The sequence below is a fragment of the Budorcas taxicolor genome, chromosome 5 (genome assembly GCF_023091745.1).
Source record: "Budorcas taxicolor isolate Tak-1 chromosome 5, Takin1.1, whole genome shotgun sequence".
In the NCBI taxonomy this organism is placed as follows: Eukaryota; Metazoa; Chordata; class Mammalia; order Artiodactyla; family Bovidae; genus Budorcas; species Budorcas taxicolor.
The window spans coordinates 163,430,875-163,456,729 of NC_068914.1; the positions used below are offsets into that span (position 1 = coordinate 163,430,875).

At 59.3% G+C, this 25,855-nt stretch overlaps 3 protein-coding genes across 4 annotated transcripts; 1 reads left to right on the top strand and 2 right to left on the bottom strand.

The window, feature by feature from the left end:
* Positions 1-8,492: 8,492 nt before the first annotated feature.
* Positions 8,493-12,609, bottom strand: LMF2 (lipase maturation factor 2). Its single transcript, XM_052639955.1, has 14 exons — positions 12,489-12,609; positions 11,848-12,101; positions 11,718-11,746; positions 11,358-11,575; positions 11,104-11,282; positions 10,530-10,671; positions 10,268-10,402; positions 10,092-10,197; positions 9,924-10,020; positions 9,663-9,845; positions 9,400-9,568; positions 9,190-9,301; positions 9,021-9,117; positions 8,493-8,927 (listed from the first exon to the last, which is right to left on the bottom strand). The coding sequence occupies exons 1-14, from the start codon at positions 12,580-12,582 to the stop codon at positions 8,631-8,633; spliced, it is 2,112 nt and encodes a 703-aa protein (XP_052495915.1). The 5' UTR covers positions 12,583-12,609; the 3' UTR covers positions 8,493-8,630.
* Positions 12,610-12,990: 381 nt separating this feature from the next.
* NCAPH2 (non-SMC condensin II complex subunit H2) lies at positions 12,991-23,173 on the top strand. The gene is made up of 19 exons (XM_052640154.1): positions 12,991-13,193; positions 16,217-16,318; positions 18,410-18,465; positions 18,553-18,637; positions 18,711-18,779; positions 18,875-18,951; positions 19,025-19,158; positions 19,370-19,453; positions 19,750-19,985; positions 20,699-20,770; positions 20,958-21,276; positions 21,348-21,401; positions 21,545-21,615; positions 21,694-21,784; positions 21,869-21,937; positions 22,016-22,071; positions 22,154-22,285; positions 22,376-22,525; positions 22,591-23,173. The coding sequence occupies exons 1-19, from the start codon at positions 13,086-13,088 to the stop codon at positions 22,729-22,731; spliced, it is 2,106 nt and encodes a 701-aa protein (XP_052496114.1). The 5' UTR covers positions 12,991-13,085; the 3' UTR covers positions 22,732-23,173.
* LOC128047784 (protein SCO2 homolog, mitochondrial) lies at positions 22,970-24,831 on the bottom strand. 2 transcript variants are annotated; one of them, XM_052640155.1, is made up of 2 exons: positions 24,530-24,831; positions 22,970-23,803 (listed from the first exon to the last, which is right to left on the bottom strand). In XM_052640155.1, the coding sequence occupies exon 2, from the start codon at positions 23,788-23,790 to the stop codon at positions 22,990-22,992; it is 801 nt and encodes a 266-aa protein (XP_052496115.1). In that variant the 5' UTR covers positions 23,791-23,803; positions 24,530-24,831; the 3' UTR covers positions 22,970-22,989. The 2 variants fall into 2 exon arrangements, with proteins under 2 accessions (XP_052496115.1, XP_052496116.1); XM_052640156.1 differs by lacking the exon at positions 24,530-24,831 and adding an exon at positions 24,350-24,522.
* Positions 24,832-25,855: the final 1,024 nt, after the last annotated feature.

The window sequence follows — 25,855 nt, forward strand, 5'->3', positions numbered from 1 at the left end:
AATGGTAAATACTGACAGATAACAACACTCGTAAATAAAAGCTCTTTTGGGGTTCTCAATAGCTTTTAAGAACGTGAGACCAGATGGCCTGGTGACTTCCTTTGGCAGAAACCCCAAAGCTGCCTCTGTGGGCTCCCTCGGGGCCGAAGTGGAGGCCCTGCTGTCAATACAGCCGCCCCAGAGCCCACGGCGTGCCCCTCCCGGGGAGTCACTGGCCACCCCCACGGGCACCGCCTGTGATAACGGCAGCCATCTGTCACCACCAGGCCCTTGTGCGCCTGGATTTGCTACCCTGCCCCGTGCCTCCTCCGGCACTGTCATCCCCTAACTCACCCGGCACGGCCTCTGACCGAGGCCAGAATGCGGAGGCTGGAGCCTGCAGGCCCCCAGACGCCCCACGACCCCAAATCGATCGTCTGACGGAATGACGGCACCACCAGTCGGAGCCCCAGCTACAGTGTCGGCTTGGATGTGGGATGTGGTTGCGGAGGAAGCAGGGCTTCGCCCCAGAGGCACGGTGACGCCTCCTCCAAGCCAGGCGAGGCCGGCTGCACTGTGCTCTGAGGCTGGATGAGGAGGCGGGGGAAGGGGTGGCCACGAGGAAGAGGCGGCTGGCGCTTGGCTGAGGGGCCAGGAGGGCAACAAGCTCCTGGAGACCGTGGCCGCGCAGAAGTGCCGAGCAGGAGCCGGCTCCGTGGAAGACAGCAGTGCCCTCGCAGATGGGCTGAGGGCTCACAGGCCTCCAGACGGCGAGCTTGGGGAGGCCCTACCAGCCCTGCTCGTGACTGCAGCAGGAACAAGCGCAACCGGTACTTTCCTTGCCGTTCTGCAGATATCTTTGGGTCACTAAATTCACCGTTCAGTGTGTGGGACGCAGTTTTGATCAGGGACTGCTGAGCCCAGGGGTGGGTGTCCGGCTGCAGCCTGGAGGTGGTGTGCGTGCAGGAAAGGACCAGCTGTGGGTGGCCCCACCTGCGGTGAGCACACGGTTCTGGTGAGAGGTACCATGGCTGCCTCGTATCAGTGGGACACAGTGTGGGTGCAGAGGCAGTGTGAATCAGGAAGACGGATTCATCAGGGGCCAGGGCACCAAGGAGGAGGTGTGGGAGCACCTCCGCTGCAAGAAGGGCCTGCCTCTCCAGGAGTCAGCGTGGGGCTGGCGCCGCTCCTCCCTGCCCACTTCTCCTTTTGGAAGCCAAGACGGAGAGAAAATAGGTGCTTGCCCAGCAGCCCTAGGGCCCACGTTCTGGCCACACTTAGACTCTACATTTGAAGCTGGAGGTAAGCCTGGGGTCCAGGCACTGGGCGTCCTCACCAGGCCAGGCTGCAGCAGGTTTTTGCCCTTGATCAATCTTAGTAAGTTTGTTCTTGGTAAAGGGACATTCAAGAGAATGATGGGCTGCTTGCACTTGTATGTTTATTCACTTATGGGTTTTTTTGAATCCTGGAAAGATTGTGTTAGGTCAGGTGACTAAACAGTTAAAGAATAAATTAAATTTGTAACGCAGTTAAGTATGTTAGGCATTTAAAATTTATAAATGGAACCCTTCATAGTGACTGCTAAAACCTGCTCGATTTAAATAGAAGAGAGAAAGTGAAAGTACATGGCCCGGGACACTGTCATTCAGAAGACAACACAGTTTACCCTGAACAGCTTAGATCTGAACGGGACCACTTACATGTGGACTTTAGTTCACTAAATATATATCACAGCACTACGCAACACTTCACAGGTTGAATCTGTGGATGCGGAACCTCGGACATGGAGGGCAAACTCTAGGTTAGACTCTCATTTTTGACTGGTTAGAGTCAGTGTCTTTAACCTTGGCATTGCTGAAGGGCCAACTGTACAACCAAACTGATCTACAGATTCCAGGCAATCTTTATGAAAATTCCAATGGCATTGATTTTCAGAAATAAAAAACATCTAAAATCTCAAGGGATTCCAAATAGCCAAAAATTCTTGAAAAAGAAGAATAAAGCTGGAGGACTCATCCTTTCCAATTTCAAGTGAAAAGTGAAAGTGAAGTCCCTCAGTCGTGCCCGACTCTTTGCAACCCCATGGATAGTAGCCTGCACCAGGCTCCCCCGTCCCTGGGATTCTACAGGCAAGAACACTGGAGTGGGTTGCCATTTCCTTCTCCAGGGAATCTTCCCAACCCAGGGATCGAACCCAGGTCTCTCACACTGTAGACAGACGCTTTACCGTCTGAGCCGCCAGGGAGTCCCAATTTCAAAACTCGCTATAAAGCTGTGATAATCCAGTCAGTGTGACGCACTGCCCTGGCAGCCCAAGGTTAGGACTCTCTGCTTCCACGGCACGGAGCACGCGTTCAGTCCCTGGTTGGGGAACTGAGATCCGGCATGTCACTCAGCATGACCCAAAAAGGGGCAAAGGACTTGGATAGACGCTTCTCCAAAGAGGACATACAAATGCAATAAGCGCGTGAAAATATGCTCGACGTCATCAGCCACACACAAGGCTGGGTGACTTCACTCTCACTTTCATCAGCCATTAGTAGCAGTAGAAGTGTTAGCTGCTCAGTTGTGTCTGACTCTGTGACCGCATGGACTATAACCCCTCAGGCTCCTCTGTCCATGGGATTCTCTAGGCAAGAGTACTGCAGTGGGTAGCCATTCCCTTCTCCAAGGGATCTTCCAAACCGAGGGACTGAACCCTGGTCTTCTGCATTGCAGAAAGATTCTTTACCATCTGAACCAGCAGGGGAGCCCAATTAGGCAAAAGCAAAGATCCTCTGGAGAAAGAAATGGCAACCCACTCCAGTATTCTTGCCTGGAAAATCCCATGGATGGAGGAGCCTGGCAGGCTACAGTCCACGGGGTCGCAGAAAGTTGGACATGACTGAGCGACTTCACTTTTCTTATGCAAATTAAAATCACAGTTGAGATAGTGTTCGTATTTCTTACCCACCAGGACGGCTTTTATTGGTGAAGGGAGAATACTAAGCATCAGTGACAACGTGAAGAAACTGGGGCTCTGGTACATCACTGGAGGAGAGGTGCAGCTTCTGTGATAAAGGTCTGGTGCGTCCTCAACATGTGAATCACCATGTGTTTCTGCAACTCCATTTCCAGGGATACACCCTAAGGGCTGAACGCAGGGACTCGCCAGGCGCTTGTGCACATGTTCACAGCATTACTCACAACCGCCAAAATGTGAGGACGACACAAGGGTCTACTGATGGGTTGGTGGATAAACCAGAACGTGGCAGAAACACACAATGCCATGTTATTTGGCCACAAAAAAGAAGGTCGTTCTGCCACAGGCTACTAAATGGATATATCTTGAAAATACTATGCTAAGTCAAAGAAGCCCGACATGTAAGGGCACAAATTGTATGCTTCTATTTATGTGATGTTTCAGAATAGCTAACTCCATGAAGACAAAATATGGTCCACTGGAGAAGGAAATGGAAAACCACTTCAGCCTTCTTGCCTTGAGAACCCAATGAACGGTATGAAAAGGCAAAAAGATATGACATTGAAAGATGAACCCCCCAGGTCGGTAGGTGCCCAATATGCTTCTGGAGAAGAGTGGAGAAATAACTCCAGAAAGAATGAAAGGCTGAGCCAGAGCAAAAACAATGCCCAGTGTGGGTGTGACTGGTGATGGGAGTGACGACTGATGCTGTACATCAGTCTGCATAGGAATGCTGCATAGAAACCTGGAATGTCAGGTCCGTAAATCAAGGCAAGTTAGAAGTGGTCAAACAGGAGATGGCAAGAGTGAACACTGACATTTTAGGAATCAGTGAACTGAAATAGACCAGAAGGGAACATTTAATTCAGATGACCGTTATATTTACTACTGTGGGAAAGAATCCCTTAGAAGAATTGAGTAGCCCTCATAGTCAACAACAAAAGAGTCTGAAATGTAGTACTTGGGTGCAATCTCAAAAACAACAGAATGATCTCTGTTCGTTTCCAAGGCAAACCGTTCAGTATCACAGTAATCCAAGTCTATGCCCCAACCAGTAACGCTGAAGAAGCTGAAGTTGAACGCTTCTATGAAGACCTGCAAGACCTTCTAGGACTGACATCAAAGAAGATGTCTGTTTCATCGTAGGGAGCTGGAATGCAAAAATAGGAAGTCGAGAGATACAGGGAGTAACAGGCAAGTTTGGCCTTCAAGTACAGAATGAAGCAGGGCAAAGGCTAATAGAGTTCTGCCAAGAGAACGCACTGGTCATAGGAAACACCCTCTTCCAACAGCACAAGAGAAGACCCTACACATGGACATCACCAGACGGTCAATAGATGGTCAATAGATACTGACCAACAGGTGGTCAGTATCAAAATCAGATTGATTATACTCTTTGCAGCCAAAGATGGAGAAGCTCTATACAGTCAGCAAAGACAAGACTGGGAGCTGACTGTGGCTCAGATCATGAACTCCTTATTGCCAAATTCAGACTTATATTGAAGAAAGTAGGGAAAACCACTAGGCCATTCAGGTATGACGTAAATCAAATCCCTTATAATTATACAGTGGAAGTGACAAATAGGTTCAAGGGATTAGATCTGATACAGTGCCTGAAGAACTATGGATGCAGGTTTGTAACATTGTACAGGAGGCAGTGATCAAAACCATCCAGAAGAGAAAGAAATGCAAAAAGGCAAAATGATTCTCTGAGGAGGTCTTACAAGTAGCTGAGCAGAGATGTGAAAGGCAAAGGAGAAAAGGAAAGATATACCCATCTGAATGCAGAGTTCCAAAGAGTACCAAGGAGAAATAAGAAAGTTTTCCTAAATGATCAAAGCAAAGAAATAGAGGAAAACAATAGAACGGGAAAGACTAGCGATCTCTTCAAGAAAATTAGAGATACCAAGGGAACATTTCATGCAAAGATGGGCTCAATAAAGGACAGAAATGATATGGACCTAACAGAAGCAGAAGATATTAAGAAGAGGTGGCAAGGATACACAGAACTGTACAAAAAAGATCTTCACGACCCAGATAATCACAATGGTGTGATCACTCACCTAGAGCCAGCCATCCTGGAATGAGAAGTCAAGTGGGCCTTAGGAAGCATCACTACGAACAAAGCTAGTGGAGGTGATGGAATTTCAGCTGAGCTCTTTCAAATCCTGAAAGATGATGCTGTGAAAGTGCTGCACTCAATATGCCGGCAAATTTGTAAAACTCAGCAGTGGCCACAGGACTGGAAAAGGTCAGTTTTCATTCCAATTCCAAAGAAAGGCAATGCCAAAGAATGCTCAAACTACTGCACAATTGCACTCATCTCACATGCTAGCAAAGTAATGCTCAAAATTCTCCAAGCCAGGCTTCCAACAGTACATGAACTGAGATCTTCCAGATGTTCAAGATGGATTTAGAAAAGGCAGAGGAATCAGAGATCAAATTGCCAACATATGTTGGATCATAGAAAAAGCAAAAGAGTTCCAGAAAAACATCTACTTCTGCTTTATTGATGACACAAAAGCCTTTGACTATGTGGATCACAACAAACTGGAAAATTCCTAAAGAGACGGGAATACCAGACCACCTTACCAGCCTCCTGATAAGTCAGTATGCAGGTCAAGAAGCAACAGTTAGAACAGGACATGAAACAACAGACTGGTTCCAAATTGGGAAAGGAGTACAGGAAGTCTGTATATTGTCACCCTGCTTATTTAAGAAATGCAGATTACATCATGCGAAAAGTTGGGCTGGATGAACCACAAGCTGGCATCAAGATTGCAGGCAGAAATGTCAGTAACCTCAGATAAGCAGATGACACCACCATTCTGGCAGAAAGCAAAGAGGAACTTAAGAGCGTCTTGATGAAAGTGAAAGAGGAGAGTGAAAAAGCTGGCTTAAAACTCAATGTTCAAAAACCTAAGGTCATGGCATCCATTCCCATCACTTCATGGCACATAGATGGGGAAACAATGGAAACAGTGAGAGACTTTATTATCCTGGGCTCTGAAATCACTGCAGATGGTGACTGCAGCCATGAAATTAAAAGACACTTGCTCCTTGGAAGAAAAGCTGATAAACCTAGACAGTATATTATAAAGCAGAGATGTTACTTTGCCGCCAAAGGTCGTTATAGTCAAAGCTGTGATTTTTCCAGTAGTCATGTATGGATGTGGGAGTTAGACCGCGAAGAAAACAGCACTAAAGAATTGATGCTTTTCAACTGGGGTGTTGAAGACTCTTGAGAGTCCAAGGGAGTCTGCAAGGAGATCAAACCAATCAATCCTAAGGGAAATCAGTCCTGAATATTCACTGGAAGGATGGATGCTGAAGCTGAAGCTCCGATACTTTGGCTACCTGATGTGAAGAACTGACTTCATTAGACAAGACCGTGATGCTGGAAGAGATAGAAGACAGGAGGAGAAAGGGTTGAAAGAGGATGAGATGGCTGGATGGCATCACCGGCTTGATGGACGAGTTTGAGCAGGCTCCAGGAGTTGGTGACGGACGGGGAAGCCTGGCGCGCTGCAGTCCATGAGGTCGCCAACAGTTGGATACAACTGAGCAACTGAACTGATGAAGGAAAAGGGCTTCCCATGTGGCTCAGACAAGAAAGAATCTGCTTGAAATGCAGGAGATCCGAGTTCAACCCCTTGGTTGGGAAGATCCCGTCGAGAAGGGCATGGCAACCCACTCCAGTATTCTTGCTTGGAGAATCCCAGGGACGGAGGAGCCTGGTGGGCTACAGTACAGGGGGTCTCAGAGTCGGACACAACTGAGCGACTAACACTTTCACTCATGAAGACGAAAAGTAGATTAGTGTTTTTTTAGGTCATGGGAAGGAGAGGACGGAAGATGCCATCCTAGGAGAATGGGGTTTCTTCTTGAGACGATAAAAGATTGACTATGGCGATGGATGTGCAAGCCTGTGAAGCTACTGAGAGCCACCGAATCCTTTAAGCAGGTGAACTGTATGGCCTGTGAATTGTATCTCAAAGCTGTCACGGAACATGAAACCACCCCCGCAAACGAGATTCATACACTGAGCTTAGACGCCTAAGAAAAGCAATACGTCTTTAAGTTGTAATATGTGACAGTCTCCCCTCCATCCAAGGGGGATTGCTTCCAGGAGCCACTACAGGCATCAAGCTCCCTGACATAAGATGGAGCAGTATTTTCATAAACCTACACTCACCCTCCCACATACTCTAACTCGTCTCTAGATCACTTATACTTAATACCAGGAAGACGCTACGTAGACAGTTGCCGATTATGCAGCAAATTCAAGCTTTCTCTTTCGGAACTTTCTGCTTTTATTTTTTATTTTCGATCTGAGCGAGGTTGAGTCCGCAGACATGGAAGCTGAGGATATAGAGGACTGAACACTCTGAAGCCAAGCTCACATACAGATCACTTCATCATGTCCGACAGCACCCAAAGGCTCAGGTTACAGGACCCCTTAGGCCCATGTGACTGTGGGCACAGGCTGAGCATGGGGCACCGTCTACTTGGGTCAGTTGGAGGGGGACCCAGTGACTTGCAGGGAGAGGCTGGGCACATCGGGGGGCTGTGCAGAGGTCTGGGAGGTGACAGTGTGAGGGGCAGAGGCTGAGGACGGAGCCGGCAGCCTCCTACTCAAGAGCCACGTCCAGACACCCGGGCAACAGCACCTTCAACGCCTGCTCCTGGGAGTGGTCAGAGGCACTAACCGCCGACCCTGCCCCTGGCCCAGGGCCTCTGCTCCTCCCTCCTCTCCCCACCCACACGCCATCTCCCTCAGCTGGAGGCTGGACAAGTCCCCTGACAGGGCGTCCACACCGGCCCTGCCCACCTCCTGTCTCTCCTCCAATGCAGCCTAAGCGAGATGCAGCGTGCGGACCCTGCACTGCCCCCGAGATGAGGAAGTGGGGGCAGGAGCAGGGGGGGCCAGTGTTCTGGCCAACTCCCCAACCTTCACATGGCCCCAGGCCCCACACTGCAGCTCTGATCTCATAGCCTTGACACGCGGAGCTGACAGGTCGGCCAGGCCATGCTGGACTGCGGCTCAGGCAGCACCAGTCCGGGCCGTCGTGTCCATTTCACAGATGGGAACGTTGAGGACTAGACTGAGAAGGCACCCAGGAAGCCTGGTCAGCGATCAGCCGGACTGTATGTGGGCTGTGTCCACTGTCAGAGGCAGAGAGGCCGACCGCCCTCAGGCTTCCCCGTGGGAAGGAAACGGCAGGAACGTGGTCAGACACGATTGCCTTTATTGGTTCACGGATCTGGATGTGCAGACAGGCTGCTGTAGAGGAGACCTCGGGGCGTCTTCCGTCCTTTCCACAGCAGGTTAGCCTCATCCCACCCCACCTCCAGCCCGTGCGCAGGAGCCGGGGTCGGGGTTCCGACTCAGACCCCTGCAGTGCGGGCAGAGGGCAAGGGTCCCCGATTACCACGTCTGGGGACAGACCCTGGGCCCGGTCACACATGGGCCTCCTGGGCCGCGGAGCAGGCCAGAGGGTGTCCTGGGACCGGACATGGTGGGGGTTGGGGGATGCCCTTGCAGCAGAAGGGCTGGCGCCCCCAACAGGCCAGCACCCTGAGCTGCGTCTGCGTGGCAGCCGGCTAAGGCACGGTGGCTGGGCGCTCCTGCGGCGGAGAGCCAGAGGCAAGCGCGCCCCTGACCCTCTCAGGACGCGTGGCTGACAGGTCACGGCGACGTCTTCCGCCGGGGGGTCTGGGAGCTGCTGCTGATGTTGGGGGCTGGGGAGGCTTGCTTGCTGGCGGCTGCCGAGTCCTCCTGGGAGGCTGGCTTGTGCTTCTCCTCCTTGCTCCGAGGCAGGGCCTGCGGGCCCAGCAGGGCCTGCATGACCTTGATGGCCCCCACAGCCCCTAGGAGCCCCCAGAGCAGGGCGGGGGCCTCCAGGGGAGACAGCTGTTTCCGTATCCAGTGGAGGGCCTGGCTCAGGGTGTTGCTGGAGCCACGGGCCCGGGGTGGGCTTTTGTCCTGCAGGACAGGATGGAGGAAGGTCCGGGGGGTCGTCCCTGTGGGCCGGAGTCACCCCTGCGGCCCACCCCAGCCTGCCTGACTCCTTCCTACCTGAAGGCCAAACTGCCCGAGCAGCATGTCCAATGCTGGGTCCCCGAGGGACACGGATGGGAAGAATTCTTCCACCCACTGGCGTCGCCACCACTGGCTGCAACAGCATGGGGGGCTCAGGTGGGGCCAGCTCGCAGACCCCCGCACCCCTCCTGGCACCCAGACTCACCCCTGCTCCCAAGGATGTGAGAACCAGTACTTGTAGCGCTGGGCCCGCACGTACGTGGGTGGCTGCTTGTGGAAGGGGTAACTGGGCGTGTGGTTCTGGATGAGGCGGATCACTGAGGGCGCAGGGGGCACAGCTCAACGTCCGCCCTCCGAGGCGCCCCCTCGGGTCTCCCAGACGCCCCACAGGCTCCGCCCCTCCACTCCGCCTCACCAGGCGCCTTGCCCTGCAGCAGGCGGAGCACCAGGCTGGCGAACCAGGGGCTGTGCGTGTGCGGGCCCAGGGCTGCGAACCACATCTGCCAGTCGAGGCGCGGCTGGTGGGGCACCACGATGGGGGGCGGCCGGCTCAGGTTCCCAGGTTTGTACATGAACTCGATCTCCTGCCGGGCAGGGTCCCCTTCAGCACGGCTGGCTCCCCCTTCTCTCCCCACCCAGGCCTGTGGGGTCGTCAGGCACCCCGGGCAGGGGCCTCACCGTCCACTGGTGCCCATCATAGCTGCCCTCCAGCACCACCTCCGGCCGCCCACCCAGGCCCGTCATTCGGCGGAAAAGGCCGTAGGAGTTGGCCAGCTGCAGGTGCTCCACGGTGCCAAACAGGCGGTGGGCCCCGGTCCAGAGGCGCCCATGGCTCGAGGGCTCCATGTAGGAATAGGGCACCTGGAGGCAGGCAGAGACTCAGCAATGACCTTCCCGCCCTCTCCTGCCTCCCACCCCTGGCCCCAAAGGACTACCTACCAGGCTGATCAGGAACAAAGCCACCGTGGCAGTGCCAAGGACGGACAGCGGCACAGCAGCACAGAGCTTCTGCAGCGACCCTCGCACCTGCACCCACCTGGGGGCGGAGAACAGAACTGCAGTCACGCCCACCCTGCACGGCTGCACCCACCCTCTTGCACCACATACCTCCAGAGGGCGGTCAGCAGTTCCCAGGCCAGAGAGGCCGCGCCCAGCCACATGGTGGGGAGGGTCACCATCTTCAGCCACTGGGAGAACTGGTGGAAGGTGAAGGCTGCAGAAAGAACCGGGTGTGAGGAGGGACGCTGCAGCCTCCAGCCTCTGAGCCCCCAGCTGGTACTCACTGGTTCTGGACCGAACGATGTGCTGCTCCCAGTCCACCTCCAGGCCGAAGAAGTGCACCACGCCGTAGGCCAGCAGCCCGTAGACGGCCAACTCCAGCAGCAGGGCCAGCATGGCCAGCAGGGCCTTGGGCCAGGCTGTGGGCCAAGACAGTCACGGGTCGGCTGGGAGCAGGGCTGGAGGGTCTACGGCCTGGGGGCTGGGGCAGAGCTAGGCCACTGGGCGGGTGGCACGGCTGGCAGTCTGGGGCAGGCGCACACTCACAGCTGGGCGTCCTCTTGCGGCGGCTGGTGCTAGACTTGGCAGCCAGGTGTGTGTCATCCAGGAGGGCAGTGGTGAGCACCAGGGTAAGCAGGTTGAAGAAGTTATAGTTGCCAGTGGTGACAATCAGGACTTGCAGCAAAACCTGGAGACGGCCTGGACTCAGCTCCCGGGCCGCCCCCTTCCCGGGCCCTTCGGAGCCTGCTTCCAGGGCCCTCCAGATCTCCCCCGCCGAGCTCTCCTGCAGGCCCCTGTGCTCTCCGAGTCGCCTCCTGGCCTCTGCTCTCCCACTCCACTTCCCCTGCCTTCGCTTACCCCCTCGAAGGCTCCCACCAGCACCCACAGAAAACCCAAGCTTGGCGTGCCTCTCACGGCCCTTCCTCAGCCACCCCTGCTGACCCAGAACAGACATCCTCCACACAGGCACACCTTCACACCCCAGGCTAACGAGCTCCTCTGCCCACGAGGCCCTTCTGACTGCCCGGCAGCAGACACCCATCCCCAGTGGAGCCCTCGGGGCAGTGCAGAGCAAGGTCACGTCCAGCTTGTCTTTCTGATGGCTAAGGACCCCATTGACCTGGGAGTAGAAGGCAGCCAACCGCAGGCGGCGAACCGGAGCGAAGAAGAGAGGGGGCACCGCGATCTCGATGAGGAAGGTGGCCACCACGCTGAGCTTGTGCAGCCAGACGGGCAGGTGGTGGGCAAACCAGGCGGCCGGCGTGGGCAGGCACTGAGTCTCGTAGTGGTAGGTGAGGGCTGCAGGGGACAGGCGGGCGGTCAGGGCTGGGCAGAGCCCCCAACACTGCCGCACATCCAGGGAGGGACCCTCACCAGTGAGCCCCCACCATGCGGGGCAACGGCTAGTCAGCTTGACCACACCCGAGGCAAACATGAGGCGGAACAGCAACCAGCGCACGAGCCAGAAGGGGAGGCCTTCATGGGGGGAGACCCCTCCTGGCCTGCCCTGGGGGGCCTGCTTGTGGTTGGGGGGCAGCCCCAGAGGGGCCACCAGCACGGCCAGGAAACCTGTCTCCAGCAGCAGGGAATCCCTATGGGGAGAAAAAATAGCACAGAGGCCCTCCTCCCCATCAAGGCTGCTCCCCTAAGGGGATCCTCCTGGGAGAGACAAACACATCCCAGCCCATCTCACCCCCCCAGCCTTCTGTAGCCCCAGACCCAGCATTCACTCACCACTGGAAATAAAGAAACACCTGGCCCACCTGCAGGGAGAAGGGCGGTCAGGAAGCTCGGGCTGGGGAGAGGGCAGGTGGGCCTGGAGGAAGCTGGAGGCAAGGGTCCCCAGTGGCACAGCCTCACTTGCCTGGCAGACAGACAGGTAGGCGGCCCAGAGCAGCAGGTACACCAGGGGGTGGCGCAGTGGACGCGTCAGCAGGGCACCCAGGGCCAGCACGGTGCCCAGCAGGCTCAGCAGCTCCAGGCCCTGGGCAGTGTCCAGCCCCAGAAGCGGCGCCTCCCACAGCAGCGTGGGGGCCTCCCACAGCTGCTGCCAGCGGCCCTTTCCCTGGGGCCGCAGTGTCCTCCGGGCAGGCAGTATGCCCTCCGGGCCGTACAGGCCTGTGGGAGGGCACATCAGGGCAGGCCCAGGAAACGGCCCACGGAGACGAGACTCCCCACACCCGCCAGGGCCTGCGGATCTGCCCTCCCCAGCCCAGGTCGGGACCCGCAGATTCTCCCTCACGACAGGTCAAGGCCTGCAGACCCTCCAGACTCTCCCGCCGAGGTCAGAACCCAGAACCGTGCGGAAAATGACCCCTGGACGCCTGCCCACGGCCCACACCCCCGCGGCTCGCAGGACACAAACCGCAGCCCCCGACCCCATGCATCCGGGCCTGGACCTCACTGCCCCTACACATCGGTGTGTCGGGCGGGGAGATGAGGGGGTCACAGGACCCAGGTTGGGGGGGGTCCCGCCTGGTGGCACCCGGCTCTCGGCGCCCTCACCCGGGATCTGCGTGTAAAGGGAAGCGAAGGCGAACATGAAGACGGCGGCCACGCCCTGGAGAAAGAGCTGCCGCGGGAGCCGAGAGCCCGCCATGTCCGCTACGCGGCGGGCTGGACGCGATCCCCGGGTCCGCCCGGCCCCGCCCCTCCGCCCGGCCCCGCCCCCTCCGCCCGGCCCCGCCCCCTCCGCTCGGCCCCGCCCCCCGCCGGCCCCGCCCCCCGCCCGGCCCCGCCCCTCCGCCCGGCCCCGCCCCTCCGCCCGGCCCCGCCCCGCCGCCCGGCCCCGCCCCGCCGCCCGGCCCCGCCCCCGCCGCCCGGCCCCGCCCCGCAACCCCGCGCCGGCCGCAGCTGCAAGCCCCACCCCGCCCACCGCAGCGGCGGGCCCCGGCCCCGCTCCCGCCCCGCCTCCGGCGCGTCCTGCGCCCTTTCCGGCGTGAGGAGGCCGCTCTGCGTCAAGTTGTGCGCGCGTCGCTGCGCGCTACGTGTCTTCCTGGGCGGGAACAGCAAAATGGCGCCAGAAGTAGTGGCGGGCTGAGTGCACCGGCCCGTCGTGAAGCCGGCGCTGCGGTCCCCGGGCCGATCCGGCTCCTCCCGAACATGGAGGACGTGGAGGCGCGCTTCGCCCACCTCTTGCTGCCCATCCGCGACCTCACCAGGAACTGGGAGGTGGACGTGGCGGCCCAGCTGGGCGAATATCTTGAGGAGGTGAGGGCGGCCCCGGGGAGTGGCGCGGGGCGGGGGCTGCGGGGCTCTGCCGCCTCTCGGGCGTGTGCCGCCTCCGTCTGGCGCTCTGACTGCACTCATCCGCAGGCTCGTTCGCTTTTTCCTAGCTCCGTCTCTTGGCCCTCGAAATCATCCCTTACTTGATTAGCCTGGAGCTGTCATTAGAGATCGCTTTCTGTTAATGAGCCTTGAGATCGATCTAGTGAGTGGCGACCAGCACTTTTCTGTAATAGAGTAGAAGAGAATTTGTGTGCATGTGTGGCTGTGTCAGAGGTCTGGGTTACGATGCAGGAGGGAGATCTTATGTTAGACTTCCAAGCCAGTGCTCCACCCTCAGCATTTAACTCCTCCCTCATATCTGACAGTATGTCCACACCTCGTTAAACAGCTGTCCGCTCCATTTCTGCATTTCACTTGCACTGCTTAGCCCTCTTGGACTGCTCTTGCGTTGATCAATAACGACTTCCTTCCCACCACATCCAGGGGTCACCAGAAGAGTCGTCTTGTTCAGCTCAGCAGCATTTGATGAGTTGGTGGCACCCTCTCTTTTGAAACAGGTCTTGTCTCCTGTCTAGTCTCGCTGTTGAACCCCTCAGGGCGTGGCCTGAGCCATCTTTTTACACATTTCCCCTAAACCACTTCACTTATTTCCATGATTTTAAGTACCACTTGTATGAGGACAGTTGCTGGGTTTATTTATTTACTCCCCCCTCCCTCGGTTTATATTTCCATTCCAGGCCTTTTTCCTGATTCTGGTTTGCGTATCCAGCTTCTTAATCTTGACATTCCCGCTTAGATGTCACACCAGCATCTCAGGTTTAATAGAGTTAAAGGAGTTGTTGTTGTTGTTCACTCGCTTATTCGTGTCTGACTCTTTGTGACCTCATGGACTGCAGCATGCCAGGCATCCGTGTCCTTCACCGTCTGCTGGAGCTTGCTCAAACTCAGGTCCAGTGAGTCGGTGCTGCCATCCAACCATCACATCCTCTGTCGTCCCCTTCTCCTCCTGGGGAGGGGTCTTTTGTCATGAATTGGCTCTATGAATCAGGTGGCCAAAGTATTGGAGCTTCAGTTTCATCATCAGTCCTTCCAATGAATATTCAGGACTGATTTCCTTTAGGATGGACTGGTTGGATCTCCTTGTAGTGCAAGGGACTCTCAAGAGTCTTCTCCAACACCACAGTTTAAAAACACCATTTCTTTGGAATTGATCATCAATTTAAAGGAGAGCCCTTTGTTTTCCTGCTCAAAGCTCAGCCTTTCTGGTCTTGGTACACAGCACCAATGTTCCCCAAAGTGAAAGCTCAGAGCTCGGGAAGCCTGACGCTGCACACGAGCTCTCCCATGGTTTCTATCAGCTATGTCACCAGAACTTCAGTTAATCTCTTTTCCATTTTCTCAGATCCAGGCCACAGGCTGGCTCCCATTCATGTTAAAACCTCCATTCTTGGACTCCCTACTCTTATTTTTGGCTCTATCCAATTCACGTTCCACCCAGCAGCAGGTGTGACACTTTAGAATCAGGCTGCAGCACTGCCCTGCCTGATACCCCTTTCGATTGCTCCCAGGATAGAAGCCAGGCTTCCTTCTCTGAATCTGGCTCTGCTCACTGTCTTAGCCTTGTCTTAGGCTCTCCTCCTGGAGAAGGAAATGGCACCCACTCCAGTGTTCTTGCCTGTAAAATCCCATGGACGGAGGAGCATGGTAGGCTACAGTCCACAGGGTCTCAAAAAGTCGGATACGACTGGGTGACTTCACTTAGGCTCTTCTCCACCTGTTCTTTGAACCAATCAGTCTGCAACACCCAGGCTCATTACTTCACACACACACACACACACACACACACACAGACAGACAGACACACACACACACGTTTTCTGTACTCAACGGCGAAATTTTTTTGCCCAGTTCTTTTTAGGACTGATTCTCTCTCGTCCTATACGTCTCAGTTTAAATATCAGCTGACTGCCATGTATAAAATAGTTCTCTCTGTTATAGTACCTTCTGTGTTTCAGAATGTTCATCTTCAGCTGGTCTCTAACTTGTTTATGGTCTTTCCACACTAGAATGTAAATTCTGCCTGGGCAGGAACTAGCTTCATTCTCTCTCCCTTTTGCTTAATAGAATGCCTGGCACACAGTGGGTGCAGAATAAGTGTTGAGTGGACACTTGACCTGACGATGACCTCTGCTTGAACGCACAGTCTCCTGAGAGAACGCAGAGGACTGTGCTAGCTGGCGCTGCGCTGAGCGGGGCGCTTGGGGATGCCTGGTGAACCTGCTTGCTTGGTCTGCCCCCTTCTGCTTTGTATGTCCGCCTCCCCAAACGTTTCTGTCCCCTGAAGCCCTCGTTTCTCTGCCTCTAGTTTTGCCTTCCTCCGCCTTTCATTTTCCACACAGCTGCCAGAACTTTCTTTCTTACCTTAGAGAGAGCCGGTTTGGATGGGTTTGGGGATTGTTGGCATGTGGTTGGTGGACACAGATTTAAGGGGTGGTGAGAACCGGGTCTCAGGTGAGGCTGGGGGTCAGGAGTTGCAGAGGAAGGGGGATGACGTACTTGGAAGTGTTTCCTCCTCAAAGGATTGAGACCCCAGCATTTTGTCTCTCTCTTCCCCAGCCGTGAGGGTCCCCCGTCCTTCTGAGGTGGGGTCTTCCTGCTGGAGTTTGGCTGAGCTGGCCCCAGCTAGGGTGGGCGCAGTGCAAGCACCTCTGGAGAGGAGCTGGTGTGTAGCTCTGGCCGTGTGTGGGTCATGCACTCTAGGGGCCCGCGTCTTCCAAAACACTCGGTCTCAGAGGTTACAGGAGTCGGGGAAATCACAAAGACCTATCTTTCCCCTCCAAAAGAACGGGCAGCCGGCGAGCCCCAGGCAGAGCCGGGGCTGTCCGGAAGGGCTGCGCGTGGTGGCGGGCGCCTCGGGCCGCCGGCTCTGGGTGGCGTGTGGGCTGCGTGGGCTGCCAGGAGGAGGGCGTGTGGGCGCCCCACTGCCCCTCGTTGTGTCTTTGCAGCTGGACCAGATCTGCGTCTCTTTTGACAAAGGCAAGACCACGATGAACTTCATCGAGGCAGCGCTGTTGATCCAGGGCTCCGCTTGCGTCTACAGCAAGAAGGTGGGCCCGCCTGGCTGCGGTCTGGACGCAGTGTCTGCTGGGGCCAAGGTCTGCCGTCTCGCTGGGGCGGGTGGCAGGCTCAGCCCTGTCTCAGTTGCCCCAGCAGCACCTCCCACCGCCTCCTCCAAGTCCTTGCCCCTCTTAACACGGAAGAACAGAATGGGTTTACAATAGTAGGGTTGGGAATCCCCTGGTGGGCCAGCGGCTAGGACTCCACGCTTCCGGGGGACGGGTTTGCTCCCTGGGTGGGGGACTAGGATCCTGCCTGCCATGCCACATGGCCCCCCACAAGAGAGATTGTCAGTAACTGAGTCAGTGACTCTCAACCCACGCTCCAGTCCAAAGAGTCACCAGTGCCTGGGCCTCACCCACACTGACCAAGTCAGAGTCCCCGGGTGGTGGAGGTTGGGGGAGGGAGGTAGATGTCTGGATGTTTGAACTATCCTCAGCGACAGTCGGTATTGGAAACCATGGGAGGGGGCGGGGAAAGGGGAGCCGGGAGAGGGGTGTGGATGAAACACAGCAGAGGGGAAGCAGGTCGGCAGCGCGGCTGACGGGCTTGCCGTGGAGAGAAAAGACACCTCTCGGGATGGTGCCAAGAAGACGGGCCCAGGGGTTTGCAGGGCCCACGCCTAAGGCGCCAGCTTTCACACGGGGCACGTGAGTCAGCTTCTGAGAACCAGCCACTGTATAAGAAACTTGGAGAGTGAGGTGTGGCTAAAGATCAGCGCTGTTGAGGGAAACGCGAAATAAAAGACGAGTTGAAAGCACCGGTAGTCCAGTGGAGGTGAAGCGCCCCTCGCTATTTGCCAGGGCATCTGTGCGCATGCTGGAGATTTTCCTCCAGCGGCACTGCCCTGCCCATCCTCCAGTGGAGAAGCAGGGGAGAGTGGGCCACAGCACTGATCCACTCAACTGGCAGTTTAATGGGGGCGGGGAATGAAAGGCACGCAGAAGGAAGAGTTTAGAAATGTGTTGAGGAGCTCGGTACTGAGAACCCCTCCGGACAGAGGAGGGGAAGCCACCAGCTTGCAGGTCAGCTGGCACAAGGACCCACCTTGGGCAGCTTGAGTTATGAAGACGGTTTGAGAATTCACTGGTTTTTGTCTCAGATGAGTCCATGAAATCGGATTCTTGTGTCCTGCATTTGTCCCCAGAAGGAATATTGGCAATTAACTTTGGAAGCACAAACATAAGCTGCGCCTGTGGTCTAATACGTAGATGGGCAGATGTGAGCCTCCAGCAGGTGCAGTGAAATGTTAAGGCGAAGTCTAGGAGGTGTGAGGGGAGCGCAGGCTGTAGGCAGCGCGGTCTTCCTGGTCTTCCGAGCTGATGGAAGTCTTCTGTGATCTGATACGTGAGCGTCCTGGGCCCTTGAAATGTGGCACGTGTGACTGAGGAGTCTGGCTTTTTGCTGGCTTTCTGCGTCCCTGGTGCGGGTCCTAGACCCATCACTGGTGGGGCTGCTCCGATTCTCTGAGTCTTGGTTCACCTCGTTGACAATGAGGACAGCACCGGCGCTGATCCGAGTGATGAGACCATATGGAGCACAGTGCGGTGCGACAGACGCTTAGGAGCGCTCCTGGGCCTCGTTTGTGGGGCGTGGGATCCGTGCCCTTGGGGCACGCTGTCCTGTTGGGCGCTGTCACCAGAGGGAGGGGCTTAGGCAGTGCATGTCTGCATCCTGCTGGTGGGTGCTTTGTGGTCAGAATCTGGAGAATCCCAACGCTCACCCCTAGCAGTGGGGCCCCACAGGCTATGGCTGCACCGTGATGGGCCGGCAGAGACCCGCGGCGCTCCTGCAGGTGGGGGCTGGTTGGCGAGCCTCATGAAGTCAGACGCGGCTGAGGGTGCGGGCTGCAAGGTTCGGGTGGCCGCAGCTGCGGCGGCGGTGTGGAGTGAGGGCGCGGGAGGGGGCTCCAGCTGTTCGGCAGTGCTGGGGAGGCGTGGCGGTTGGGTTGGAGCAGGGATCTTGGCAGCCGGACGGGCAGGAGTTCGGAGAGGACACGGGCGTCTTGGCAGCTGGGCGAGTCATGTGGGGGCTCTGGGAGCCCCTCCGTCCTTGCCCTCACTGCTGGCTCTGGTTGCCAGGTGGAATACCTCTACTCTCTGGTCTACCAGGCTCTCGACTTCATCTCTGGCAAGAAGTGAGTATGCAGGGGGTGCCCGTGTGTCCGCTGCGCGTGTGGCCCGGGCGGCCCTCACCTGCGGTGCCCCTGCGCTGGTTCTCTCAGGCAGGCCAAGCAGCTGTCCTCCACGCCGGAAGACGGGACTGTTGGGGATGCCAGCTCGAGGGCCCCCCAGGAGGCGGAGCAGAAGGTGAGGCTTCCTGGGTGTCTGGCGGTGCCCACTGTGCCAGCCGGGCCCCCCTGAGCCCTCTGTCTTCCCACAGTTCCGAGCATTGGACGACCTCTCTGACTCCTGTGCTAACGTGGATCTCAGGGATGACCAGGTCCTCGGTGTGAGTGCCCCTCCTGTGTTTAGCTGACGGGGGGTGCAGGGTGCTGTCGTGGCCCATGGGTTCCCACGGTTCACCCGCTCTTGCCCTCTGTGCAGGGGACCCTCATCCCCCTCCTGCCCAACGCCCTGGTCGCCCCGGACGAGATGGAGAAGAACAGTAACCCCTTGTACAGGTGCGGGGCTGCGCCTGCTGGGTGGATGGGGGGTTGCTGGGGAAGGGTCTCTCCAGCGCCCATGTTTTGCCAGCTGTCAGGGGGAGCTCCTGGCCAGCCGGAAGGACTTCAGGGTGAACACGTGCACACCGCACCCCAGAGGCACGTTCCTGTTGGAGCCGCTGGGCGTGTCCCTCGTGGAGGCCCTGCAGCCGTGGAACCCGAAGGGTGAGGACTCGGGCGGGGACGAGGCGGGCTCGTGCCCGCCGTTCGGGCCTGCCTGCTGGGCGGGGCCTCTGCCCACAGCTGGCTCAGCCCCAGAGGGCCCGCGGCCTGTGCTGGGCTGTGTTCCCTGTCCCCAGTTCTGGCCGCGTGGGGCCCGGGAGGGACCTTGTAGGGGGAGCAGGGCTGACCGTGTTCGATCCCTGCTCTCTCCCAGAGCCTGGAAGGGCTGAGGAGCAGCCCATGGAAGTCTCTGTGTGCGGGAGTCCCGGCCCAGCGCTCAGCACCTCCCAGGAGCCAGGTGAGAAGCGAGCTCCCAGGCGGGCCTGCGGGGGGGCTGGGGAGGGCCTCTGCGCTCAGCACCCACCCTGTCCAGCGCTGCAGCCTGGGGGGCTAAGGCTCGGGGGCAGGCCTCCGTGCCCAGGGCCCACCTTGGCCAGCTGTGCTGTCTTGGTTCAGTGGCTGCCCCCAGACCAGCTTCCTCTCTGAGCAGACAGAGGCGGCAGCATTTAAAGAGGAAAATTACTAAAAACTAAAGTGAACCGAACAGAGCAGCGGTGTGACGCGAGTGTGCCGTGCACTGTCTGCTCCCCACAGGTGACGCTGCGGCAGGGACGGCCCCTCGTCCCCAGGCGCAGTCCCCGCTGCCTGGCCTTCTGGCTCCCGAGGCTGGCTGTCTCGTGTCCCTGCCAGGCTCCTCTCCAGACGGCCCAGCGCCCAGAGGTGGGGGCGTGGGAGAGGACAGAGAGGATGCAGAAGGGGTGGCGGAGCCCCCTGAGGCCTCAGCACTTGAGGTCCCTATGGAGCCCCCGGAGCCCAGGAGCCCTGAGCAGGTGGGACCCCGAGGGAGGCCTGCTGAGCCCCCGCCCTCAGCCAGGCGAGCCCCGGTGGGGACAGCGTGTGCGTGGGGCAGGCGGTCCCCTGGGCTGCTGGCTCTCTGGTCCTTGTGCGCCAGCCGGCCCCGGCCCCACCCCCTGCCCTTTCCAGCAGCAGCTTTCACGGCTCCCTCTCTGAGCAGAGCAGCTGCTGCTCTTCAGGGGTGGACTGGTGCCCAGGGGCACCACCCAGAATGGCGCTGGTCTCCAGAGCCGACTCTCGAGGCCAGGCTGGCAAGAGTGGACGGGCCTGTCAGGTTTGATTGGTTGTTTTTGCTGTGCTTAATTGCTGTCACGTCCGACTCTCTGTGACCCCATGGACTGCAGCCTGCCAGGCTCCTCCATCTATGGGATTCTCTGGGCAAGGATACTGGAGTGGGTCGCCATGCCCTCCTCCAGGGGATCTTCCCAACCCAGGGATGGAACCCAGGTCTCCCGTACTGCAGGTGGATTCTTCACCGTCTGTTTTTCTCTTTGAGGAAGTATCTCGCGGCCACTCGTCTAGTTCCGATCTCCTAAATTTTTACTAGCTTTTTGCCTTTTCGTCGTTGAACTTCCTGCCCCCCGGGGGTTTCTGCAGGGTTCCCCATGTCTGGCCCCAGAGCAGAGCTGCTGGGGGCCTGGGATCCTGGGTGGAGGAGGAGAGGGGAATCCCTGGTTTTCCTTTGCAGAGTGCTGCCCAGCCCAGGAGGTGTACACTCCGGGAGCGGAAGGAGGCCCCGGAGCCCGCATCCAGGCTGCAGGTGAGGGGCGGGCGGCCTGGAGCCCGGCGGGAGGTGGGGGGGGGGCGCCCTCGGCAGTGCGTCTCTTGAGCACTCTTCCTCCCCCAGCGCTGGGCCTCCCTGCTGCAGCTCCAGGGTGCCCCCTCCCCGTGCTCTCAACTAGGGGAGGGTGCGCGTCCTCCACCCTCCTGTGTCTGCTTGTGCTCAGGACACCCCAGACCCCTGGCAGGGCCTGGACCCCTTCGACTCTCCAGATTCTAAGCCCTTCAGGAAAGGTAACACGGCGGGCATGGCCCCTGGGCACCGGGGGTGGGGGCTGGATTCACCCGGCTTGAGTGGAGGTTGGGGCTCCACGGCCTGTGGGCACGGAGATGGCCCTGGGCTGTGGCTGTGCTCCGGGACTGCCTGTCTGCCCCCAGGTAGGCCCTACTCCGTGCCCCCCCGCGTGGAGGAGGCGCCAGGACAGAAGCGTAAGAGGAAGGGTGCCGTCAAGCTGCAGGATTTCCACCAGTGGTACCTGGCTGCCTGTGCGTGGGGCCCGGGGCCGGGCGCGGCTGTGGGCCTCAGCTCGGCCCCTGCTGACCTGGGCTTCTTGCAGATGCTGACCACACCGACAGCAGGAGGTCCCGGCGAAAGGGCCCTTCCTTCGCAGGTGAGCCTGGGTCCTGGGGCTCTTTGAGGGAGGCTGACCCCACATTGCACCACCCCCCTCAGCCTGGGGAGGCCGGAGGCCGAGTGTACTCGGGTGGGCCTAGGCAGGATGAGGGAGCCCCCTCATGAGGCTTGTGTGCGCAGACATGGAGGTTCTGTACTGGAAGCACGTGAAGGAGCAGCTGGAGACGCTCCGGAAGATGCAGAGGAGGGAGGCAAGTACCGGCCACCACGTGGACCCCATGGGGCCTGGTGGGAGACAGCAGTGCCTCTGACGGGCTGTCTCTGCACAGGCGGCTGAGCGGTGGCTGCCAAGGGCTGAGCAGGGGCTGTGGCCTGTGGAGGACCGCCTGGAGGACTCGGTGGAAGACCTGGGCGCCGCAGGTGGGGCCTCCGGGGGCAGGCCGGGGCAGGGCTCAGGGCCCACCGCAGCCTAACTGGCCTTGTGCCCGGGTGCTCCCTTCTCAGATGACTTCCTGGAACCTGAGGAGTACGCAGAGCCCGAAGGGGCAGAGCCCGCGGAAGAGGCAAACATGGGTAGGTCTGGGAGTGGGCTGCTGGCCTGAGGAGTCCTGAAGACGGGAGGGAGAGACGCTCACGGCTGCACTTTTGCAGAAGCGGAAGCCATGCCAGCGTCTCTGCGCTATGAGGAGCTGGTCCAAAGGAACGTGGTAGGCCCAGGTCAGAGTGGGGGCAGCAGGGTGGGGCGGGGGCGGGCCCTGCACCCAGCTGCTGGCCCCGGTCCTCCCCCAGGAGCTCTTCGTCACCACCTCGAAGCAGGACGTCTTCGTCACCGCCTCGAGGCAGGAGCTCGTCCAGGAGACGGAGCTGAAGCAGCACATCAGGGGCTGGGAGGAGGCCATCCAGACCCTGCTCCAGGAGCAGGTGAGGCGGGCTGGGCGGGCCCCTGGCGGAGGATGGCGTCCCCTGCCGCCTGCCTTGGGCCAGCCTGGGACCCTCCCTTCCCCTCCGCAGGAGGAGCACGTGCCCTTTGACATCCACACCTACGGGGACCAGGTGGTCTCCCGGTTCAGCCAGCTCAACCAGTGGTGTCCCTTCGCAAAGCTGGTGGCAGGCCAGCCTGCCTTCGAAGTGTGCCGCTCCATGCTGGCCTCCCTGCAGCTGGTGAGTGGCCCGGGCGTCTGGGAGGGAAGTGGCCCCGGCCTCTGCTGACGCTTGGCGTCCTACAGGCCAACGACTACACAGTGGAGATCACCCAGCAGCCGGGGCTGGAGGCGGCCGTGGACACCATGTCCCTGAGGCTACTCACGCGCCAGCGGGCCCACCAGCGCTTCCAGACCTACGCCGCCCCCTCCACGGCGCAGCCCTGAGCAGGGAGCCCGCGCCCCACGGACCCCGGGTGTGCGTCTGCGCAGTCTGCTTCCTGGCTGGCCCAGCCTAATAAAGTGTTGCCACCCCACCAGTCCCTTAAAACAAACCCTTTACCGAACCGTCGTGTTTAGGGGAGAGGGCTGTCTGTCCCCTGTGCCCCAGGAGGCAGCCACCAGGCCCCCAGCCCCCTGCCCACCAGGGCCTGCCGGTACAGATCTCGCGCACACAGCTCTGTCACAGCCCTTTAATGGCCCGGCTCAGCACAGGACGCTGCGGAAGGCAGCCATGTGGCGCCGCACGCTGTCTGTGATCTGCTCGGCCGACCGGCCCCTGCTGTAGTAGTCGGTGAAGAGGCCGTCAGGGCTGAGCAGGTAGATGGCGATGGAGTGGTCCACGATGTAGTCCTGGTCTTCGTCCTTGGGGCCGGCGCTGTAGTACACGCGGTAGCTGCGGCTCACCTGGGCGATCTGCTCGGCGGAGCCAGTCAGGCCCAGCAGCCTCGGGTGGAAGTCCTGCACGTAGCGGGCCATGGCGGCCACGGTGTCCCGTTCGGGGTCCACGGTGATGAAGAGGGGCTGCACCGGGGGCAGGCCGGGCTCCGCCTCCAGCTGCCGCACCACCTGCACCAACTTCTCCAGCTCGTCGGGGCAGATGTCAGGGCAGTGAGTGAAGCCGAAGTACAGCAGCACCCACTGGCCCCGGAAGTCAGCTTTGCAGCGCACTTGGCCCCGGTGGTCCAGCAGGCTGAAGTCGCCCTGGCCCACAGCAGCCTGCCGAAGGGCCTCTGTCCGCTGCTGCCGCCGCCACCGCTCCTTCTCGGCCCTCATGGCCAGCCAGGCCCCACCCAGTCCAGCCCCAATCAAGGCTGTGACAAGCAACCTGGTTCGCAGGCCAGGACCCTGGGGCTGGCCCTGCCTGCCTGTCTCTGCAGGGCCTGGCATTGAGAAGGGCTGGTATCTCACAAGCTGGGCCTTGCCTCCTGGGGTCCCAGGGAGGGCCAGAGGCTTGAGCTCAAAGAGCCTGTGCCAAGCTTTGGGTGCCCGAGCCAGCAGCAGCATGGACCTGATGCTTCTGGAAAAGAGCAAGAGTGTCAGAAGCCAGACGTGCCCCCATCATTCAGGAGATCCCTGACTCCACCGGGAGGACCAGCCCTACACAGGCTCTGCTGTTAGCAGCTGCTCACCTAGCACTCACCCCGGCTCAACCGCCTCACCTCTGAAACCTCAAACCCCAGCTTAGGCGTCACCAAGCGTTCATGCTTGTCCCTCTTGTTCTTCAGCCTGAGAGCCTATCCCATCCCACCCGGCCCCGGCAGCTCTAACAGCTCAGCCGTCGCCTGCATTTGAGCTGATGGAAAGCATCCCATGCACACGCCTCAGCCGGATTCTTGGGCATATTTATTTGTTTGCAATAAACATCCATTTCTTAAGAGGAGATGGGTGAATTTCTGGCTTCAACCCTCCCAAGACCGACTCCTCTGGCCCTTCTGCTGCCCTTCTCCTGAGGCCACTCCTGCCACAGTGCTCTGGCCCCCGGCCCCGCGGAAACTGCGCCACGCGCACCGCAGTCTGCAGCGCTCCGCCTGGCCCCAAGCCCCCGCCAGCCCCTCGCACGTACACTTCCAGCCGGCAGCCGGCCCGTTAGAGAAGGTTTCTACTTGCTTCGCGCCAGCTCTTCACAGCCAGGTACCCGACGGCAGCTCTGGACTCATGTCCTGCCGCTGCTTCGGTGACCTCCGTGCCTTTCTCAGGGGCCTCTGGAGGTTTGCCAGGAGGAGGTCTTAGAATCCCCCCTCACCTGTTCAGGCGCTCCTGGGAGGATCCTCTCGAAGACTCCTACACGTCCGGCCTCTGCCCGTCCGACGGTTCCTCGGCTGCACGACCTTGGACACGTCCCTTAGCCTGTTCACACCACCTTCCTCCCTTACAAAACGTGCTCCAAGTTGTGCATAAGGTGGGCCTGCAGACCCCGACGTTTCACAGCAACCTCCCGGAACGCGCCTGCGAGTCTTCCAGGTGCTCCCCCGCTCACCGCGCGCCACGGTCGGGGAGGCGAGTCTCGAGATGCCGCCCGGGCGGCACCGCGGCCTACCCGCCCAGATCGACGTCAGCGCGCATGCGTCAACGACAACGCGCGCGCGCATGCGTCAACGACAACGCGCGCGCGCATGCGTCAACGACAACGCGCGCGCGCATGCGTCAACGACAACGCGCGCGCGCAGACGGCCGTGTGCGCGGGCCGGCGTCGGGCGGTGCGCGTGCGCCAAAGGCGGAGGCCCGCCGGAAGTTACGTGTGGGAGGCGGGGCTTCCTCCGTGGCCGTGCCCTTCCGCCGCGGCCGCGCTCGCTCGGCGCCGTCCCCAGTCGCCGGGTGTGGTCACCCGTCGTCGGGTGTGGTCTCCGCCCCGCTCCCTAGCCCGGCATGCCGGCGCGCGCATGGCTGCAAGCGTCTCGGGCTTCGTTGCTGTGTCCAGCGGGCCGTGAGCAGCTGGGCCCGGGAGAGAGGGAGTCTCCGGGCGTAGGGCTGAGCCGGGGCGGGGACATCTCTTCTTGTCCCCTCCCGGAGCGCGGTGACCCCAGGCCGTCCAGGAGCAGCCGCGCTCCCTCACTCCAGGCCGCGCGGCCTACGGCGGGCTGCCCGTGGCGGTCAGAGCGGCGGCCCCGCGCCAGCCTGCCGAGACTCGGTTCGGCGTGGATCCACTCCGCGTCTCGCGTGTCGTCAGACTGCAGCCCCTGATGTACCCTCGGTTGCCGGTTCCCCTGGAGAGGGAGTTACAGAAGGCTCGGGAGGGGGCGGGAGACACCTGGAGCGGCCGTGACTGACTTCAGCGGTGGGGGTCCGGAAGAGCTTGTTCGGCGGGAGGGCCCTGAGAGTTTCCCCAGACCCGGACCAGGTCGGTCTTGCTCGGATAAGGGTCACCGGGTGGGAATGGAGCGGGGAGGCTGGACCCTGGCTGCAACAGGGTAAGACAGGGTCAGGCTACCCGAGTTACGAGCGGAGATAAAGAGATCCGTGCCAGCAGAGGCCACAGCCACTCGGGGACCTCTATGGGGAGGCTACACAGGCTCCAGGGCCAGTGCCCGGCTAGGGACTGCGGCCTCTCTCTACTTCCTGCCTGCCATCT

Coding starts and splice junctions, on each gene's coding strand:
- LOC128047784 (XM_052640155.1), bottom strand. CDS start 23,790: ATGCTGCTGCTGGCTCGGGCACCCAAAGCTTGGCACAGGCTCTTTGAG.
- LMF2 (XM_052639955.1), bottom strand. CDS start 12,582: ATGGCGGGCTCTCGGCTCCCGCGGCAGCTCTTTCTCCAGGGCGTGGCC. Junction 12,102..12,488: donor CCTTTACACGCAGATCCCGG/GTGAGGGCGCCG, acceptor GCCCTCCCACAG/GCCTGTACGGCCCGGAGGGC. Junction 9,118..9,189: donor TCACATCCTTGGGAGCAGGG/GTGAGTCTGGGT, acceptor ATGCTGTTGCAG/CCAGTGGTGGCGACGCCAGT.
- NCAPH2 (XM_052640154.1), top strand. CDS start 13,086: ATGGAGGACGTGGAGGCGCGCTTCGCCCACCTCTTGCTGCCCATCCGC. Junction 19,454..19,749: donor CAGCACCTCCCAGGAGCCAG/GTGAGAAGCGAG, acceptor TGCTCCCCACAG/GTGACGCTGCGGCAGGGACG. Junction 21,785..21,868: donor GGAAGACCTGGGCGCCGCAG/GTGGGGCCTCCG, acceptor CTCCCTTCTCAG/ATGACTTCCTGGAACCTGAG.